Below are 18,663 nucleotides of genomic sequence, written 5' to 3' on the forward strand. Positions count from 1 at the left end.
TACCTTTTATTTATTTTGATTGCAAAATTTTGGATTTGTCTGAAATGAATGACAGATTCTTTGTTCTTTTTTTTGTTTGTTTTTATAAGGGTTTTATTTTAAAATGATCCTGAACAGATGTGATGTGTCCATGTTGTGCCCATTCCCCAGGTCACAATAATTTCAGAGCTACATTATTACACAGGGAAATCACTTGATTTAACAGAAGGTGTTACTATCATTATAAAATAAAAACGTATACTGTTTGACCAAAGGTATATGAACAGCATTGTGTTCTTCATGGGCTTATTTATGCTGTTGGCTTGGGTTAACAAATTATTTCTCAATCAAGAAACCAATGAAAATTATCGTAATAGTTTCTTGATTACATGCCACAAACAAGACAAGGTTGGAATCCTGCTGCCATATCATCAATTGCAAAAACTGAGATGAGTCTAAAGGTTTCCCTGCGAACCGATTGGGCTGATTTAGGTTAACCACTTTGAGTTCCTACCCTGTGCTAATGCATTTCCACACCTTACTGATTATCACCGGAGGCAGGTTCCAGGATTATACAAGAATAAACTGGAGCAGTAGATTAAATAACTGTCCACTGGCTTTTGGCCACGTGTAAAAAACCACCATCTGATACCACGAGCAGTTAAATACACAAGAAAAAACAAAAGTGTTTTCTTTTTTGCTAATGCACAGTTAGTGAGGTACTGGGTGGATAAACTGGAAACAGTTTTCTGACATCATTTTGGAGAACTCTGATTCTCATTTGACTGTGGCAGTTATATTGAACTTGAGTTTTGGCTGCATCAAGAGGATCTGCCACAGTTCAAAGCACCTCTTATCCTTTCACCGTCCTACTGTGACATTTATTTTTTAAGGGACACTTCTCAGCATTCAACTCAGATAATATATCCAAGATGTACATGGTTTCAACATCTAGGATGAGGGCTCTTTCACACACATCACAGCAACAATAAATAAACAAGGAGCTGCTCCACATTCTCTGTACACCTTGCAGTTGCTCACAGAGCAATGTATATCACACAGTATTGGAGATTTTCAAGCTCTATTCTGCCAAAGCAAGATTTTTTGACTGGATCTTTGATAGGTGGTCTGATATACAAGCCTCAATCTTGTCACACTGGGCCAGAAAATCCTGTTGACAAAAAAAAAAAACAAAAAAAGTTAAACATTGTTTCTCAAAATGTTCTTTTATTTTAGAGTCACTGAAAAAGTGTTAACCTGCACTGTCTTTACAAGTCCCTTTTTCTTCATTCTGCAGTCACTGAAATTGTCAGGGAGACTCTGTGAAAGAAATAAACAGTTCATCATGAGACGTGAAAAACAAGCGTATCTGTGACAGTGTGAGCTTGAGTCTAAATAGATCACCATTGCATCAATCTGCTCCAAGATTTTCATGAACTGTTCTGCAGCTATTTTCACTCTGTGATCTAGTTTTCCCAGTGCCTCTGCCTGGAGGTCTTTAGCCAGGAAGCCCTGCAGGTAAAAAAAACAAAAAACATTCACATTCAAAACTGATGCCAGTAACGCTAATATGGGAATGTTTAATAAATTTAAAATCTGTACAGAAAACTTACATTTTTGAGCCCAGTCAACTCTCCGTCCACTTTTTCCAATTTCTTAGCAGTCTGTTCCACAGACTTCTCGATATCTTTCAGCTTCTTCAGTTCCACCTCTTCCTCGGGACTGTTCTGTTTACAGATGACGGTTTAATCAGTAAAATCAACAGTAAAAACAGACAACAGTTTAAAAAATCCAATTAAAAAGTATACCCTTACCCGCTTGCCTATCATCATGAGTTTGCAGCCTTCTTTTACTCCATAGCTGGTCAGACTCTCCTCCATTTCCTTCAGAGATTTACCTGCAATACCAGGATAAATAGGTCAAAAGAGATGTATTCAATCAAACGTGTCTCTGGTAGACAAGAAAAACCTGCAGCCTACCTTTAAATATCAGTTTCTGTGAGGTTTGAGGGACTCCAGTGGCTTGTGTGAGAGCATCTGCCAGGTCTTTGACTGTGGGACTCTTGTCTTCATCCTGACCCGTTACTGTGATGCTGTGCTTTGTGGATCCTGGTACAGTACAAGAAAGCAGTCACGACATTGTAAGAATAAACACTTCTATAGGTAGCAACTTTATATTGTTTGGACATAATGACGTGTCACACTTTGAATACTGTTACACGCCTTAACCGAGATTTAATGGGAAATAGTTAAATGGTCATAAAGCAGGACAAATAAATAGTATTAGAATTTCTTTAATCTGGATATTTAAGAAAAAATAACCTTTATACGTCTAGAAACATAGTTCAGATTTTTGAATCATTGTTTTATGAAGTACAACGGATTGTGTCGTGATGCAGACCCACAATACCAAAACTTCTCAGACCTGGACTCAATTTTCCAATAGTCAACAGACTCCAGAACACAGTTTCAGATTATTTTTACACTTTACGCTCTTTGGTAAAATACAAACATACCCGTTTGAAAACTGTTTGAGTAAAATATTGCGCTATGATCTGACTAGCAAACTAAGTTACTGTAAATGTTCCTGTGAGCTAACACTGCTACATTAGCTTTACTTGCTACTAGGCCGGTGTGTTCCATGTACGATAAATTATTTATGTTTATCTATTGTATCTCTATAGTTAATGACAAAATTCATTAATTTCTTACCGTATGCAACTGTCACTGTTATCGTCTGCCCTGACATTTTCTGTTGTCTTGTGTCCGTTACTCACTACATGAATCACGGTACAGGCTAACCAACACTGGATGCTAACTACATCCGGGGTAGGGGCACAGAGGAAGAGCTTGAGAAAAACTACAAAAAGTTTAACGGTTTGTGTGGAGCCCAGTAAAACCTTGGATAATGAATAGTTCAAGTATATCATATTGAATAAATGTCTTAAACATCGAATTGACTTTTTTTTCGCTGCCGAAAAACGAGAAAAACATCACTAATACGCGTGTTCCTTGGATAATAGTTAGTGCCAGCAACTCGCCAGGAAAGTTTTGAAAAGCTGACATTTTTACATGATTTTGCTTTCAAACTTTTAACTTTCAAACTATTAACGTGAGTTTAAGGAAACAATCACACTTAAGCTTTCTTAAAAAGCATGATAAAGTCGAAATATGTAGATAAAATCGAACTACGGGTTCGTATTGATTCCAACGGGCTCTGTGGCGCAATGGATAGCGCATTGGACTTCTAGTCAAAGGCTTGAAAAGTCATTCAAAGGTTGTGGGTTCGAGTCCCACCAGAGTCGGGATTTTGCCCATTGCATGGAAAAACAACATTTCCCAACGTTCTCATGACTAACCACGTGAGCAGGAGGAAAACACAAGGACCACAAGTCTCTGTGCTTCTCCCCAGGTGAGATGCTAGCACAGTAGCCTGGTTTAGGCTATGTAATTATCATTTTAGCTGGAAAAAAGAAGAATGGTGTTTCAAAGACAGAAAAGGGAAGTTGATTAAAGTGTTATATGAAATAGAGTTAACTGTTAACATGTTATCAGTGTAAACCAGCATGTCAACATTCAGTAATTATGAGTTTCAAACTGTATCATAAGCAAACACAAAAGTTATTCAAATTAATATCAAAGTAGAAATACTTTTGTGCAACAGATTCAATACTTGTGAGCTTTCAGGAATAATAAAATCCTGAATGTTAACCTCATGTTCGCACTAGTTTTGTAAAGAGAATTTCAAATTTACAGGGCTGCAAAACTATTAATGTCAGAACTGTAGTACTTCCCTGTCAGTATATTTTAGTTAGGTAACATTGGTAGTTACAAAAATGGGAATAAGCCTTTTATATTCTTATTCAAATTTATTTACCGTTTTTTTTTTTTATATTCTTATAGTTAGAGACACAACAAACCTTGGGTAAGGAGTTTCACAGTAAAGGAAAAAAAATGTTCAAGGGAGACTTGCTGGGGATGTGTCTGTGGCTAACTAGAAGCTCACTGCTCAGATTTCATGTGGGGTATCCTTGCAAGTAAATGAGCCCTTGATAAATTTTTGAACACGTCATGAAGTTATTTTTAACTTACTGTCCAGTTGTCGTAACACACAAGGTGAAATCCACAATAGCCCAAATGTACAAAGGAAGAAGACGAAAAAAACACATTAAAGAAGGGGGAAGTAAGAGAGTTTGTTGAAGAGTTTGAAACAAAACACATTTATTTTGCACGTTTCAAATACTTTGCAGATATTTGATCAGCCTCAGTGGGAAATCTCTCCACTTCCCAGAGCTAAAAAAAAATGTTACGGCCTAACAACACACATACTCGATTAAACAAATCAAAATAAATATCACCTGGTAATACTGCTAAAGAAATAAAATGAGAAACGTCAGACACAAGGAGCAAAGGGTGAATCATGATTTTAGAAAAGGGTCATTATGTTCCAAGGCCACATGCTAGCATGGTAGTGGTACCACTACACAACCCAAACACAGCTTCACAACTGTAGTGTTATCAGGTCAAATGGTTTTGCATGTATAAATGTTACTGTACATATAAAAGTGTTTCCATTTGAAGTGCAGTTGCTTGTTTATGTGGCAGGAATCTGTGGCAGGCCAAACTCATCCACCAAGACACCGTCCTGAAAAGAAGAAAACAGATGACGCTATTCTCTAACATTTTACCCACAGAAAAACTCTTGTCAAGTTAAACTTTAATGAAAATGACTTAATGATTGATCCCTAATTATCATATTAAAACTTCAGTGAATATGTTACAGTGATGGCTGTGCCAGTGGAGCCCTAACCACCCTTACCTTGTTTGTTTTGCTGTCACTAGGTATTCCCTCAGGGATCGACGGGGCAGCAGAGGCCTCGTCCAAGTAGGAGCTGTCGTCATCCAGTAGCAGCTCATCACCAAGTGCATCCAGCTCTGAAACCACAGATATTCTGTCACTGTAGCAAACTACAGTCAAGCAAAATGCTAGGAACATGTATGCCAACTGCTCTTCTCACAGCCTCTTCATTTATTGGAGTAAGAAATAAAGAAACATGTAAGAAAGACTCTGAAATACCTGCTTCAAGATCATCCTCATCGATCTCTGGAGTGCCGTAGCTGCGGCTCAGAGCATCTTGTACCTCATTGGCTTCCTCCATCATGTCCTCCAGTTGATCCTGCAGGTCCTGTAAATACAAATACGCTCTAATGTTCACAGTCTCTCACTAAAACAAAGACAGCATTGATTTATAATCTCAAACATTATTAAAATGTTGAAAGGAGGGTAATTCACTGGTTTTAATCCAAGGAGCTTGTCAAGGAGCTTACCATTGTACTGTTAAATTTGACAGTTAGAGAATTTCCAGAGCTGGTTTTGCTATCAAAGATTTATTTCTGCATTAGCTGGATATCACTAACATTATATCTTGTGAAAGTAATCCTAACAATGTATTGGCATTAACCCTTCATAAGCTGTTCACAATTACTGATGCCTTGAGAATAGCTCAGTAACGACAAAAACACTGAAGTGTTGCTCAACAAACATACGTCGATCTGATCAATTTTGACATCCTTGTAAGCTCTTTTCATTTCTTTTGCTCCAATCTTCATGGCCTCCACCTGGGGACAAAAACACACAGCAAAACCACAGATTAGCCACTTGTAAAAAGACTCTATCATCCATTAAAAGGAAGCAGGTTGAATGAAAAGAAAAAACAAAAGAAATAAATCTTGTGAAATGTGTCTAATCATACATCTGAACCACTGAATGTAAAACAATCCCCCTAAAATTATTATTCTTATCACACTGTGTGGCTCTTACTGTTGTTTTGGTGTCCTTCAGTGTCTGTATTGTGTAGTTTGCCTGCTCCATGTTGAAAGACTGCTGAGAAAGCTGCTCTCTTTGACCTTCATACCTGTTCAAAACAAAATACACAGCTGGATTTATTGTATCTGTACATGTATAAGTTTGTTACAACTCATCTTTGATTGGATCCCTGTAAATACTGGACATCCAAAAGCTGATAAATGAGTGCATCACCATTTGAATGACTTTTAAACAGCCTAAATTTGTCACACCAGATAAAGCATTTTGATAAGGAAACTCATGGTACATATTAAATAAGACACTAAGAATTTAAAATTAAGCTGATCTCGGATATGTGGCAGCGACACTTGCTTAAATATATCAAAGTGTAACATTCACTCAGTGTGAAACTCACATCCTCTTTTGTTTCAGGACTCTCATTGCCTTCTGTTTGACCATGTTCTGGGGATATAAAGAGAAGAGAGGATATGACTGATGTTTCTTATTGTTGCAAAACCATCTCATAAACTTCTAGGTTAAGGTTTATTTCCAGAGTGTTACCTTCGATGGCCCATCCCTCATCTTTTTCATCTGATCTTTGTACTTGACAAGTTCAGCATCTAGTCTGGCAATCTTCTTATCTATGGACTCTGCCCTCGCATCAACCTGAGTAAGGAAGAGGTGAGAAATGGATATAAGTGAATTATATAATCAGGGTAGCTATGCAACAGTGTTGTCTAGCGTGCGTTTGTTGTTTGTGTAGGTGTGGTGCTTTAGTCTGATGGACAGTTTTGCTAAACACATATCATTTATACAGAGCTCATGTTCAGTTAGAGACACAATATCGGTTAGGTTTTCTTTCGTGGTAAGGTACGTGTAACGGTTGTAGCATTGAGCTAAGTAGCACGGTACTGTTGTTTGACTGTTCTTTTGTGGCCATGTTAGCTTGTTTAAAGGTACCGTTACGTCCCATAATGAAGACACAAACAACCATACACCCGCCTCACAGTACTCACATTGCCGATACAGTCCGACAGATTCGGAGGGGGCGCTTTCGGCTTTCCACGTCCAAATATTCTGTTCATGTTCTAAAAGTGTTTTGAGCCCGGAGCGATTAGCTTTCTCTGGAAAATACCAGAAACATCAAACGATAAAGGGTTTCTACAGAAGAGACACCAGCAACGACTCAGGCTGTCTCCTTCTTCTGGCGGTTGGCAAAGAACTAACGGGTGGATTCTGCCATCTGCTGGTATGGAGTGGAACTAACGTGCTCTTCCAATGACTTAAAGAATAGAATAAATACAATGCATAAATAAAATGAAAAAAAAAAAAACATTCATTATGCCTCCTTGATTTTCACATTTTGTTTGAGTTACTGAAAAGTAAAGAAAAGGCTGATTGAACAAGCTGTACTCTCTGCAAAGGCATTCAGTAATCACACTGTAAATAGTCTGTTCCTATCCAGGAAGATGGTTTTATTTGAGGATCTGGCATCTAATTATAGGATGATGACTCAGAACACCATCAGAATACTGAAGGACCTCCTGGTGAAAGAATCTATTACAGGTTTGAATCAGATCCTACTCACACACAGAATTAATGGCAAGTAGAAATCTTCCTTTCTGTGCTCTGTGTTTGAAACACTTTAGTACAGTGGCCCTGAAGGTCAATGCAAAAAAAAAAACATTTCAAAATACACAAAAACATTTATGAATGCACAAAAACAATTCACAATCCGAAAAACATTCCACAATCTGAAAAAATATTTATGAATGCACAAAAACATTTCAAAATCTGATAAAACATTTCAAAATCTGAAAAAACATTTATGAATGCACAAAAACATTTCAAAATCTGAAAAAACATTTCACAATCTGAAAAAACATTTATGAATGCACAAAAACATTTCAAAATCTGAAAAAACATTTCACAATCAGAAAAAACATTTATGAATGCACAAAGACATTTCAAAATCTGAAAAAACATTTCACAATCAGAAAAAACATTTATGAATGCACAAAAACATTTCAAAATCTGAAAAAACATTTCACAATCTGCAGAAACATTTATGAATACACAAAAACATTTCAAAATCTGAAAAAAACATTTCACAATCTGAAAAAACATTTCACAATCTGAAAAAAACATTTCGAGAAACCGGAAAGGGTAGGACCATGCTACGTGTCTCTGATTGGCTTAACTGAAGCCCATCAGGCATTAATCTTACATTACTTTCTGTTTATGGTAACACGGTGGCACTTAATGAAGCCAGAGATGCTGCTGGAAATGTTTTTGTGCATTCATAAATGTTTTTTCAGATTGTGAAATGTTTTTTCAGATTTTGAAATGTTTTTGGACATTCATTAATATTTTTTAAGATTGTGAAATGTTTTTGCGCATTCATAAATGTTTTTGTGTATTTTGAAAGGTTTTTTTGCATTTACCTTCAGGGCCACCATACTTAAGAGCATGGTTTGAGTCTGTTTACCTTGAATAACAAGCATATAGTAAAAAAAAAAAAAAAAAAAAAAAAAACCTATTATAACTAGCTTAGTTGATGTAATTTTTTTTAACCTTGACATGTTTCAATGACACACCTCCTGCAGTTGTTGTGACTTATTTGTCAGCTGATGTTGAAAGGTTTGGTCGCCCTATCTGAAGCAGCAAGACAATCATCCCCTGTGTTTTTCAGACAGTCTCAGGACACCATCCCAGGTGTGACAGCATGTAGGCCCATTCACCCTGGTTTACTGTCCTCCAGGTCTGCTTCCTAATTGCCACATCCTTCTTTATCCAATTTGTTGGTCTCTGAGCAGATGACCTCGGCCCTTTTCCAGTCCATGATGTGAAACCTCCATAAATCAACAGACAGACATGTCACAACATGTGACTTTTCTGAGGAAGACTGCAGAAGGTGTGTAGTCAAAACATGTCAAGGGAAAAAAGCACACTGGTCTAGTTATGACAACTATTTTTACTGTGTCCTACAGTGTTAGACCAAATTAACCTTTTTGGACCATTTCAACGAGCATCTGTAATGGTTGGTCCATTATTTATTTTAAGAACCTGACATCTCGGAGCAGACTTTACAGCTGTGCAGCAGCACTTTAGTTTCCACGAACACCCAAAACATAAAATGTCAGGACGTTAGTGTAAATAATCTTCAGAAATTTGTGGAAATACACATATGCAGCACTTGTGAGTTGGAGAATTAATATTTTTAAAAATGAATCAAATCCTAATACCCTCTGCAGGCGTCAGGTGTTATTAACAAAACAAATAATTAATTATTAATTTATTAATTATTGTACATCACTTCTGAAAATCTCAACCTAAGAGCATATTTCATCAGACAAGTGTCCATGACAAAGCTTGATTAGGCAAGCAACTCTCAGAGCAAGCTTCAGGCGGGCAGCTGCAGCACTGCTCGGCAGGCAGACACAACACCCTGATAAAAGCATGACTGCTGCAGAATGTCTGAATGACTGCAATCAGGATGGAGAATTCATCCTCCTGCAAATAAGGGGTACCAAGAAATCATGTCTCAGCTGCTTTTTTCCCCCTTTCCTCTCGATGACAGCTTTGAAACAATGAAATGCAACCTAGAAGAGAAATTCCAAAAACAGCTGTATTTGTCATCAAATTTCTGTTGTGTGGAGAAGAGTAAACCGTTTGGAAGAAGAAAGCATCACACAGTGACAGAAATGAGTGGAAAAACTCCAGAATTGTGACTCACAAAGGGTGAAGACTCTGTTTTTCTTTGTCCTTTTTTTGAGAAACATTCAGCTTCCTGTCACGTTTACATCAGCCAGGGCCAAAATGGTCCAAAGCTCATCTTTTAAAGTCAGAGACAGCAGTTTACTGGAATAAATTAAATTTGATCAATGTTTTTCATTCACCAATCAGGATCCTGTTAGATACAAGGATATCTCCCTGACGTTGTATGTAATGGACTTCTTTTGAGAGGCATGGATAGAATGCAGAAGAAGGTGAAGCAATCTTGATCATTATCCATGCAGCAAAAGACTGGCTGATTTATTTTGCCTCTTAAATCTCTGAAAATCCCTCAGCTCCACAGGGGCTGCCAGCAGCTTTTTGGAGGGATAAGTTAATGTCACGCATAATTATAATTGTAGAAAAAGACCTTTTACACGGCAACAAATAAAGTTAAATCAGGGCCCATAACTGCATTCTTGACAGACTTCAATTCTATACTGGCTCGAGGCAAAGAGCAGAGTTAGTAGTGATGGAGTCTGAGATGCATACAGAGTTAGGCTGTGAAATGTGTGTATAAGCTTTCTCTTCTCACGGCCATCACCTGTTCTTGTTAAAATGTCAAAATAACATGAGAAATAAAAACATTAACACATAAAATGGTTGAGTCCATTCAGTAATTAGACAAATCTGGATAATAATAATAATAATAATAATAATAATAATAATAATAATAATAATAATAATAATAATAATAATAATAATAATAATAACAACAACAACAACAACAACAACAACAACAATAATAATAATAATAATAATAATAATAAAAATAATGTAATTCTTTTTCTCTTTATTATGGTTTCCTGAAATTGAACAATGCATATGGTTTTAGTCTGTAAATCAAATATACATTGCAAATTTTATTTAACTTTGAACTAAGAAGTGTCTTATTTCTTGAAAAATGGTGCATTTAAAGAAAAAAAAAACATTAATGCCAATTAGATTGAGCATAAAAAGCAGGGGCATATCACTGGGGGTAACATAACACAACGTAACAGGGGGACCTGGTCACATCTTGTATATCCTGTAGCTACCTGTGATAACTACAGGATAGTCAATAACTATCTGACATCTTCCCCTGTCTCAACCCTTTAAGAGCCACATCAGCTGTTTCTCTTTGTTTAAGGCTGGTGAGTGGCTAGCACATTTCTTAGCTACTTTTTTAATGCTAACATCCTGTTACATTGCATTCCCCTCATTAATGTCATGAGCACTACCCCATGGAGTCACTAAGTAGTGACAAAGTTAGTAAAATAAAACTGTAAGTCTAGTTAGAATATAACATTCAATTTAAACACAAAGAAAACAACAAAGAAAAACAATATTTTGTCCCCTCGTTTCGATTATTGTGTCACAGCTATGCTTTTCAAATCACTGAAATGTTCAGACGGTATCTGAAAAACAACAAATAAAGAAATTTTAAAACTAGTATTCTCTAGCACCATGGAAGCACTGTCAGGGGCATGTTTTGGATTTCACCCAGTGACATCTGGGCTTCTGTTTACAGAGGACTCACTGGAAAATTTAGTGCGTTCCCAAGATGAAGACTCTGTGTCCCATGACCACTTGGTCCCATTGTTGTAAGACGTGACGTGGAGAGCAGATCTCCTTTCTAAATCTACTTTTTCTCTATTCAAGACAATTTTTTACCAGAGACAGACGAGGAAATATATCTATTAATAATTACATTACTGGCTATATTTGGCGCTACTAACAACCTGTTGCTCTGAGACGAGTCTGTAACTTATAACATTATACTCGTCATGTCCTACCAGGGCTTACGACCTCATCAAGAAAAGTGATTTTGCACATTTCCCAAGCACAATGAATGCGTTGTTATTGTAATTGGGCTGAGGTAGTGGGGCCCAGATGTGAACCCTTTTCCCAAGGCCATCCATTTCTGATGATGCTCTGAAATAAACTGATAAACCCTGAACAAAGCTGTCCCTCCAGCACACAACGCATCCTTCAACCCCTCACACAGCAGTTGAATTTGCAGTCAATGCAAATTCCTCTGCAAGGCCAGAGACACAATGGTAAAACAAGCCTTGGACTACTGCTTCTGTCCGTGCGCTCACCATGGTAACGCCAACTTGGAGTTGGAGCTACAGAAAAAAAAATGATGCAGAAGTATAAAAAAGAATTGGGGTTTTGAGATTATTATCCCCATGTTTTTTCTTGAATGGGGTAGGAAATAACTCTGATCACATCACTTTCACGTTTGACAGCTTTATTGAAGCATGTTTTAACATTCAAAGCTCAGAGATACAGCAAAGTACCAAACAATGAAACAAACTTACTGCACATTACGTGTTCTGTAAGTTTATTCGGCTCATTATTTGATAATAATTTAAATCTATATCAGTCACTTGACAGCACACAGTGTAAACCAGCCAAAAAAAAAAAAGAATCTCTTCATTAGACAGAAATTCTCTTCAAGATTGCTACAAATGAAGCAGTAAGCCATAACCAGGTACACAGTACTCTTTAAGTATTCATTAATATTCATCCTCTAGAAAAAAAAAGGTTAAAGCTCCTGTGAGGAGATTTTTAGCTGGTTGTGAATCACATTCAAATGAATACAGAGGCTTTGTTTTGAGCTACACAAGCAAATAAGACCATCAGCAAAGAGAAAAACCAAGCCTGGTTATAGTCATAGTTATATTTTAATGCATTTAAACACTTTAAGGGGATGGATGTCAAATTAACTGCACTTTAAAGAGACTTTTCTTTTTAGTTTTGATGGCAAGTATTTACAATGAGTGACACATTTGAATGAATGTTAAAACAAGCTAAGGGCAAAGAGGTGGCTTCTTCTCACCAGGGGGCGCCAAAGTTCACGCAAATGAGAATTTCCTCACAGGAGCTTTAAGGAACCAGGGATAAGGCACACAAAAAAGGCACAAAAATACACTCTATGCTTTAACTACTTCAAAATGAGCAGATTTATATAGAAATATGTGTATGGTTTGCTCTTAAGAAAACAAACGTTTGACAGCCTGTGATTATTTGAATCCAGGTTCATTTGTTGACAGCTACAATATCAAGAGATAGAGACAGTGCAAAATCATATTAATTCTTTTTCAGATGGAAATTTTCAGATGAGAACAAAATAAAAAAATGCATAGATTGCAAACACTAAAGATGACATGTTAAGCAGCAGGGGAAACGAACACCAAAGCCCTGTGTGCAGATGAATTTTGTCACTGTTTGTGCCCTTTTTTTCTCTCTCTCTCTCTCTCACACACACACACACGTGCAGGTTTGACTGGGTGACAGCTCTATGTACATCTCTGCGTCAACATCTGCTCAAAAAGACAAAAATAGATCACAGATGGAAATGTGTAAAAAGTTGTGCACTGTCAGATGTAGTAATAGTATCTCAAAGCTCAGCTCCAGCCTCTGAGTGCAGAACCCTTTGATGTTTGCACTCCAAGGCCTCATTAAAGTCAGCCTGCATGTTGAGGAGAATATACTTTGATTCTTTTGTTGAATTACAGAAGATGGTCCCTGAGAGATTATCATTTGTGAGTTTGCTACTACTTAAAAGAGAATCTTCACAGAGTGAGACCATTCACAAAGCTTCACTACACAGCAAAGCATTAAACTGAAATGGCAACACTTTTCAAATCATGCTCACAACGCAGCAGTTAATCATGTGTGATGACTGTACACTCTCCTTATAAAACACAAGTTGACTTTTAACACACAAATCATGTTTGGACACAATTTACAGGCCAGATGAAAAAAATGTGCTGACGCTACATAAAATACTTTTGGTTTGTTTTGTGGAACTTTTTTTTTTTTATCATTTTGACTCAAATTGACAATGATGCAAAAAGAAAATGAAGAAGCTTTTAAAAACATCAAGCTTTACAGAGGGTTTTTACATATTTATACATTAAAGTTTTCTTGCAGAAACATTCCTGCTTCATGACAATTCCTGTCTCACAGGTTTGTGATGCTTTTAACACCGTTAAAGGTTGAGTTTGTATGATTCAGTGCCACCTAGTGGTCATGATGTAGACTGCAACTAGATAACTACTGTTCAGGTCGCTCTGCCATTTAAGTAATGAAAGTACAGAGACAGCACCTGTACGTATGAAAAAAGAAGATGGCTCATTATAGAAATTACAGAATTATTTTTTATTTGGAAATAGTTTGTAAGTGGTGCACCACACAGGGTCGTGTTGGTCTGAAATGAAGCGTAGAAGGACTCAAAAGGTGATGCTGTTTGGGGAAAACACTCAGTATCCATTGAATTGGAGGATTGTGCACAGGCTATTTGAAAATTTTACTCACTTTTCAAAGCTCAGTGACCAAATATTTCAAAACATTTTCCACAGTTTTGGTCCTTTTTGAAAGGATTTGTTCTAAATAGAAACAAGGTTTTAATTGAATTATCCAATTTAGTTTAAATGATTTTTCCAGCTCTTTGACAAACATGCTGAATACACGAAGTATCTAAAAATTCAGCACTCTCCCTCAAATGGCAGTGGTGATCTGAGTCAATCCCAGATCGTTGGAGTCCTCCCAGCCCTGATAATTTCTAGAGGACGTTTCCATGGCTAGTCATACAGGTCTGGCTTGGCCTGTGATACCTCCTCGACCTTCTGCGGGACACGAGTGATCCCTCAGGGTGCTCCTTACCCGGCTCACCCCCTGGCAGTCCCCGTGTCCCTGGGCACCGGGGCAGCAGAAGTCCTTAAAGCACCTCTTGAAGTTCTCGTCCAGGAAGGCGTAGAGGATGGGGTTCAGGCTGCTGTTGGTGTAGCCCAGAGCCACACAGAAGAAGTAGGCAGCCATGACGGCGGTGGTTTCTGGCACGTTGGCTGACAGAGCCTTGACTAAGATGAAGATGTGGATGGGCGTCCAGCACACCACAAAGACGGTGACCACCACCAGGACCAAGCGTGTGATCCGGCGCAGGTTGCGGTCCTTTTCTCGAGAACCGGACAGCAGGCGGACACTCTTCAGACGCATGACCATCAGTGTGTAGCAGACAGTGATGATGATGACGGGCGCTACAAAGGCAAAGATGAAGACGCAGATCTTCATCAGGGTGTCCCAGTAGATGTAAGGTTCAGGGAACTGTAGGGCACACTCTGTTGTCCCTGTTGAAGCAAAGGAAGGAGGACAGATTTTAAACTGCTGGAGCAGCAGCAGAGGTCAAAGTCTAAAGAGTGCCACCTATGGGTGTCAAGCTAAATGCTCAGTCTCAAATTACATTATATCAGTTGCTAACACAGACATTTTTCCATATGCATTATACTGTTGATATACCAACCACGCAAGTTACCCGTCATGGTTTTTGTTAACTGTTTCTTTTTTGTGTTATTGTGGTTGTTTACCCTTTCATACTTGCTGGCTTCCCCTGAAAATCTTGTGTACAAAGGGCTCAGAAAAGTCCAAATCCTTCAAAGACTTTCCAGGACTGTGCCTGCTTGGGTAAGTGTGGACACTGAGATTGGGTCAAAGACTGTTTAAATCAAAAGGAAGACGTTCTTTCCCCTTCAAAATCAGCTAAGAGATTAGTGGTACTAATTTGGCCACCAGAGGGCGCCAAAATCAACACAAACCAAAAGTTTCTTACTGGATCTTTGAGGTAAATTTTAGTGCAGCTTTTCTTGTCAGCTATGACTATTTTCATAAAGACATTGATTTCATTGTTTAGAGTTTGACATTTAAGACATTGGATTTCCTGTGAGAGAAAGTCAACCTCAGACTGGCCCCACATGTTGATTCAGGGAACCATTAACATCACTGTGATTCATACTCTGGGTGCTAAGTATGTCCGCGACTATCTCTACACAATAAATTCAATATTTCTAAACATACATCAGCTTGAAGAGATAGAAATGAAAAGCCTTGGAGCCAGTTCATCAGCGAGTCTTATAGCAGATCTAGGTAAAGTGCACTTTCCTTATTGAATGGGAGCTTGTTGTGAACATTGTGAACTGTCAGATTATCCCTGAAAAAAGAAAAAAAAACATTCTCTTCAAAGCCCCATCATGCTTCATCCTCGCCATAGCTTCATCCTGTCAAGTATCTCTTATCAAACCTACAGAAGAGCCTCTATATGATCTCTGAAGGATGCTTCCCATAGCCAATTGAAAATGCAGCTAAGGTTCAAGTTAAAACTCAATCAGAGTGTCACCTTGGGGCTGAATGGTGGGCTTTGTCTGGGAATAGATAGGAGATGAAAAACAAAAGCTGGAGGAGGTTTTTTTTTAGCAGTGATAAAGGTAAAAGTGTGCATTTATCATAGCTGGAGGTACCATTATTCGTCTTGGTGCTTCCCAGTATCATCGCAGGGACGCCAGCAGCAGACGACAGCACCCAGATGATCACATTGATGATCTTGGCCTTCACAGGGGTGCGGAAATCCAGGGCCTTGATTGGGTGACACACAGCCACGTAGCGGTCCACGCTCATCATGGTCAACGTGAAGATGCTGGTGAACATGTTGTAGTAATCTATGGAGATGAAGACCTTGCACGCTACTTCTCCAAATGGCCATGAGCTGAGCAGGTAGTCGGTGCTCTGGAAGGGCATGGTGGTGGTGACCAGGGCATCGGCTACAGCCAGGTTGAAGATGTAGATGTTGGTGGCTGTTTTCATTTTGGTGTATCTGTTGTGGAAGAGGAAGGGAAGGAGTTGAATAATCATTTGTTCTTGTTTGTTTTTGTGCTAGAATCCTTTAAAATGGAGCAAGGTTGACAAAATCCTCTTTATTGTTTACCCCATTTCTTTTATAGAGCACTTAAAGCTCTTTAAATACAGGGAAGGGTAACTAGAGGAGAAAATGACTGCTATTCATTTTTATTTTCATCCTCGTTTGCTCAGTCTAAAGCTATAATTGTATTCCATCCAGGTTTCCCTGAAGGAGAACAGCTTTATGAGGCTTTAAACAAGACTTGACAGACAATGAAACAAATGATCACAACGAGACAACATCACTGCAAAGCTGCTAACAATCCATAAGGCGTGGAAAAAATGCAATAACAACATGCATAAGCACAGGAAGCACCATAAAAAGGCAAAACCTCAATTAAACCCAAATATTCAATTTTTTTTAAGCCTCACGTAGCCACTTTTCTTATTTATGGCCCTGCAGGGACCCGTAAGTGACCCTGAAGTCATTATATTCACGACAGCAGCTGAACAAACACTCGCGTGGAGCAATTTTACCGCTTTTAACTCCAGTTGTTCACGATTAAAACACAATGAATCTCCACTTTCTCCATCAGCCACATGCACATAAGCTGTTTCACACTTTAAAATCAAAGAGAGGATTTTTTTTAAAGATCTGAAACTCACCTAATGATGACATACATCACCAAACAGTTGCCCGCCAAGCCCACCACAAACACCACGGAGTAAACCGCCACGACGATGGGGATGAGGGGCGACATGGGCTCGGGCTCGGAGTCCCAGGTGCCGTTGGATGTGTAGTTGAAGACATCCGATTCGCCGGGTTGCCAGGTGAAGTTTGGTATGCACTCCTCCGGCTGTCCTGATGGACACCTGTCCTCTTTGTAGATGTGCACCACGGAGCTGTCCATGGTGCTGAGCCTGCTGCTGTGTGCGCTGACCGATCCGCTGCTGCTGGACGACGACTGACGGCTCAACCAACACTTGTATCGATTGAGACAGCTGGCAACGAATAACTCCTAAAATAAAAATAAATAAATAAAACAGCGAAGTTCTTCTTCAGCGTTAAATTCAGGGGACAGTAATCAAAAAGAAAGCGCAACACCAGGCGCTCAAGGACACCACTACCCCAGCGTTACACCAGCTTACCTCTGTTTCCTGCTTCCAAAAAGTTCATCCAAATACTGCAACACAAATGAAGAGTTTCCTTCAAGGTGTGAAGTCACAGACTGAAATCAGGATGTAGGAACTACAGCAGAAAACAGGAGGTTTCGAGGAGAGAATTCTCTGCCTGTGCCACCGCTGCGTCCCCGAAGGTGCGCACTGGAAGCCCGCACTGCTCATTCAGTGACATCAGAGGCTTCGGCAACAGATGTGTCAGGATCCAGCCAGCACACACTCTGATCCTATAAGCATCCAAGTACACTAAAAATACATATCCAGCGCATCAGAGGGTGTCATACAGTTTTTCTTCTCCTCAGTTATTCCTGGTGAAAGGAACCAATGCACCTACAGCACCTGTAACAAAGAGCCTCAAAATATTTACACTGGAATAATTTCATACACTGAAAAATGAGATAACTAAAGAGATAGTCACAAAGAGATTCGTTTTGAGATAATTTGGTACATTTCTCACAGAAAATCTTTAAATTCCCATCAATGCTTCAATTTCTCCTAGCAACTCATTGAAGAACAGACCCTGCAATGCAAACACACAGAGTCCTTTCCCTCAGATGTTGAAGAGGCATGGAGTGAAAAGGACACTTAACAGCAGCCTTCACATGATTGCATCTGAACTCGCCAGCAGCCCTGGATAACAAGCTCTGTGTAAAATGACACGGACAGAATTTAATACTGTAATTTTGGTGGGCCTTTTTCCCTCCATGCTTCAGATAACGGCTGATTATCTGGCTGTTTTGATTCGGGTCAGAAGCAGCTCTCAAAAAAAAGTAATTCTGATTTCCTTCCATCTCTGCAGGATCGTTGATTATTCAGCACTTGGTGGTAATTTTCTGTGTTTTTATCAGTTCAAATTTGTTCAACTGCTTTTTTAGAAAGCAAATTCTACACACCATTCTTCCAAAAACAGAAAAGCAGCAGCACAAGCTGCGCCAAATCAAAAGCAAATTGAGCTCCACAGATGAGATCTGGCACCCCTGTTGACAGATATGACAACGTATTTCTCCAAAACCATTCCCGCATTTTTTTTCCACCACCCATCAGATTTAAGCCAGAGGAGTAATTAACTGGCTGCTGTTTCCTGTCCCTCCTTTGGTGCTCTAACTCCAGTTGCTTAGAGACCCATCATGGCCAGGTGTTGCTTGAGTGACAAAGCCTTTTTGTAGGTGTGTTTCTATTGTTGAGGAGGACAGCCTGACTGTGAGCTGGCTGTTTGTTACAAATGTTTGATATATTTCCTCAGAGGGCTCTGATCTGGGAGAATTACAG

General features: G+C 38.8%; 3 protein-coding genes and 1 non-coding gene across 4 annotated transcripts; 1 reads left to right on the forward strand and 3 right to left on the reverse strand.

Annotated features, from left to right (window-relative positions):
• Nucleotides 1-59: 59 nt before the first annotated feature.
• On the reverse strand, nucleotides 60-2,841 carry bag1 (BCL2 associated athanogene 1). Its single transcript, XM_074688666.1, has 7 exons — nucleotides 2,691-2,841; nucleotides 1,959-2,087; nucleotides 1,794-1,876; nucleotides 1,593-1,706; nucleotides 1,384-1,491; nucleotides 1,237-1,299; nucleotides 60-1,150 (listed from the first exon to the last, which is right to left on the reverse strand). The coding sequence occupies exons 1-7, from the start codon at nucleotides 2,725-2,727 to the stop codon at nucleotides 1,061-1,063; spliced, it is 624 nt and encodes a 207-aa protein (XP_074544767.1). The 5' UTR covers nucleotides 2,728-2,841; the 3' UTR covers nucleotides 60-1,060.
• A 350-nt stretch (nucleotides 2,842-3,191) lies between these two features.
• On the forward strand, nucleotides 3,192-3,283 carry trnar-ucu (transfer RNA arginine (anticodon UCU)). The gene is given in 2 exon segments: nucleotides 3,192-3,228; nucleotides 3,248-3,283. It is a non-coding gene; the product is annotated as a tRNA-Arg (tRNA).
• A 692-nt stretch (nucleotides 3,284-3,975) lies between these two features.
• chmp5a (charged multivesicular body protein 5a) lies at nucleotides 3,976-7,014 on the reverse strand. Its single transcript, XM_074688693.1, has 8 exons — nucleotides 6,801-7,014; nucleotides 6,346-6,450; nucleotides 6,200-6,246; nucleotides 5,800-5,893; nucleotides 5,526-5,597; nucleotides 5,056-5,164; nucleotides 4,798-4,913; nucleotides 3,976-4,623 (listed from the first exon to the last, which is right to left on the reverse strand). Exons 1-8 carry the CDS (start codon nucleotides 6,867-6,869, stop codon nucleotides 4,573-4,575), a joined length of 663 nt encoding a protein of 220 aa, XP_074544794.1. The 5' UTR covers nucleotides 6,870-7,014; the 3' UTR covers nucleotides 3,976-4,572.
• Nucleotides 7,015-11,892: 4,878 nt separating this feature from the next.
• Nucleotides 11,893-18,279, reverse strand: oprk1 (opioid receptor, kappa 1). Its single transcript, XM_074689516.1, has 4 exons — nucleotides 17,365-18,279; nucleotides 16,882-17,234; nucleotides 15,840-16,192; nucleotides 11,893-14,675 (listed from the first exon to the last, which is right to left on the reverse strand). Exons 2-4 carry the CDS (start codon nucleotides 17,124-17,126, stop codon nucleotides 14,134-14,136), a joined length of 1,140 nt encoding a protein of 379 aa, XP_074545617.1. The 5' UTR covers nucleotides 17,127-17,234; nucleotides 17,365-18,279; the 3' UTR covers nucleotides 11,893-14,133.
• Nucleotides 18,280-18,663: the final 384 nt, after the last annotated feature.

The sequence above is a fragment of the Halichoeres trimaculatus genome, unplaced genomic scaffold (assembly GCF_033239565.1).
Source record: "Halichoeres trimaculatus isolate MK-OKI-2021-1 unplaced genomic scaffold, fHalTri1.1 fHalTri1_scaffold_15, whole genome shotgun sequence".
Taxonomy (NCBI): Eukaryota; Metazoa; Chordata; class Actinopteri; order Labriformes; family Labridae; genus Halichoeres; species Halichoeres trimaculatus.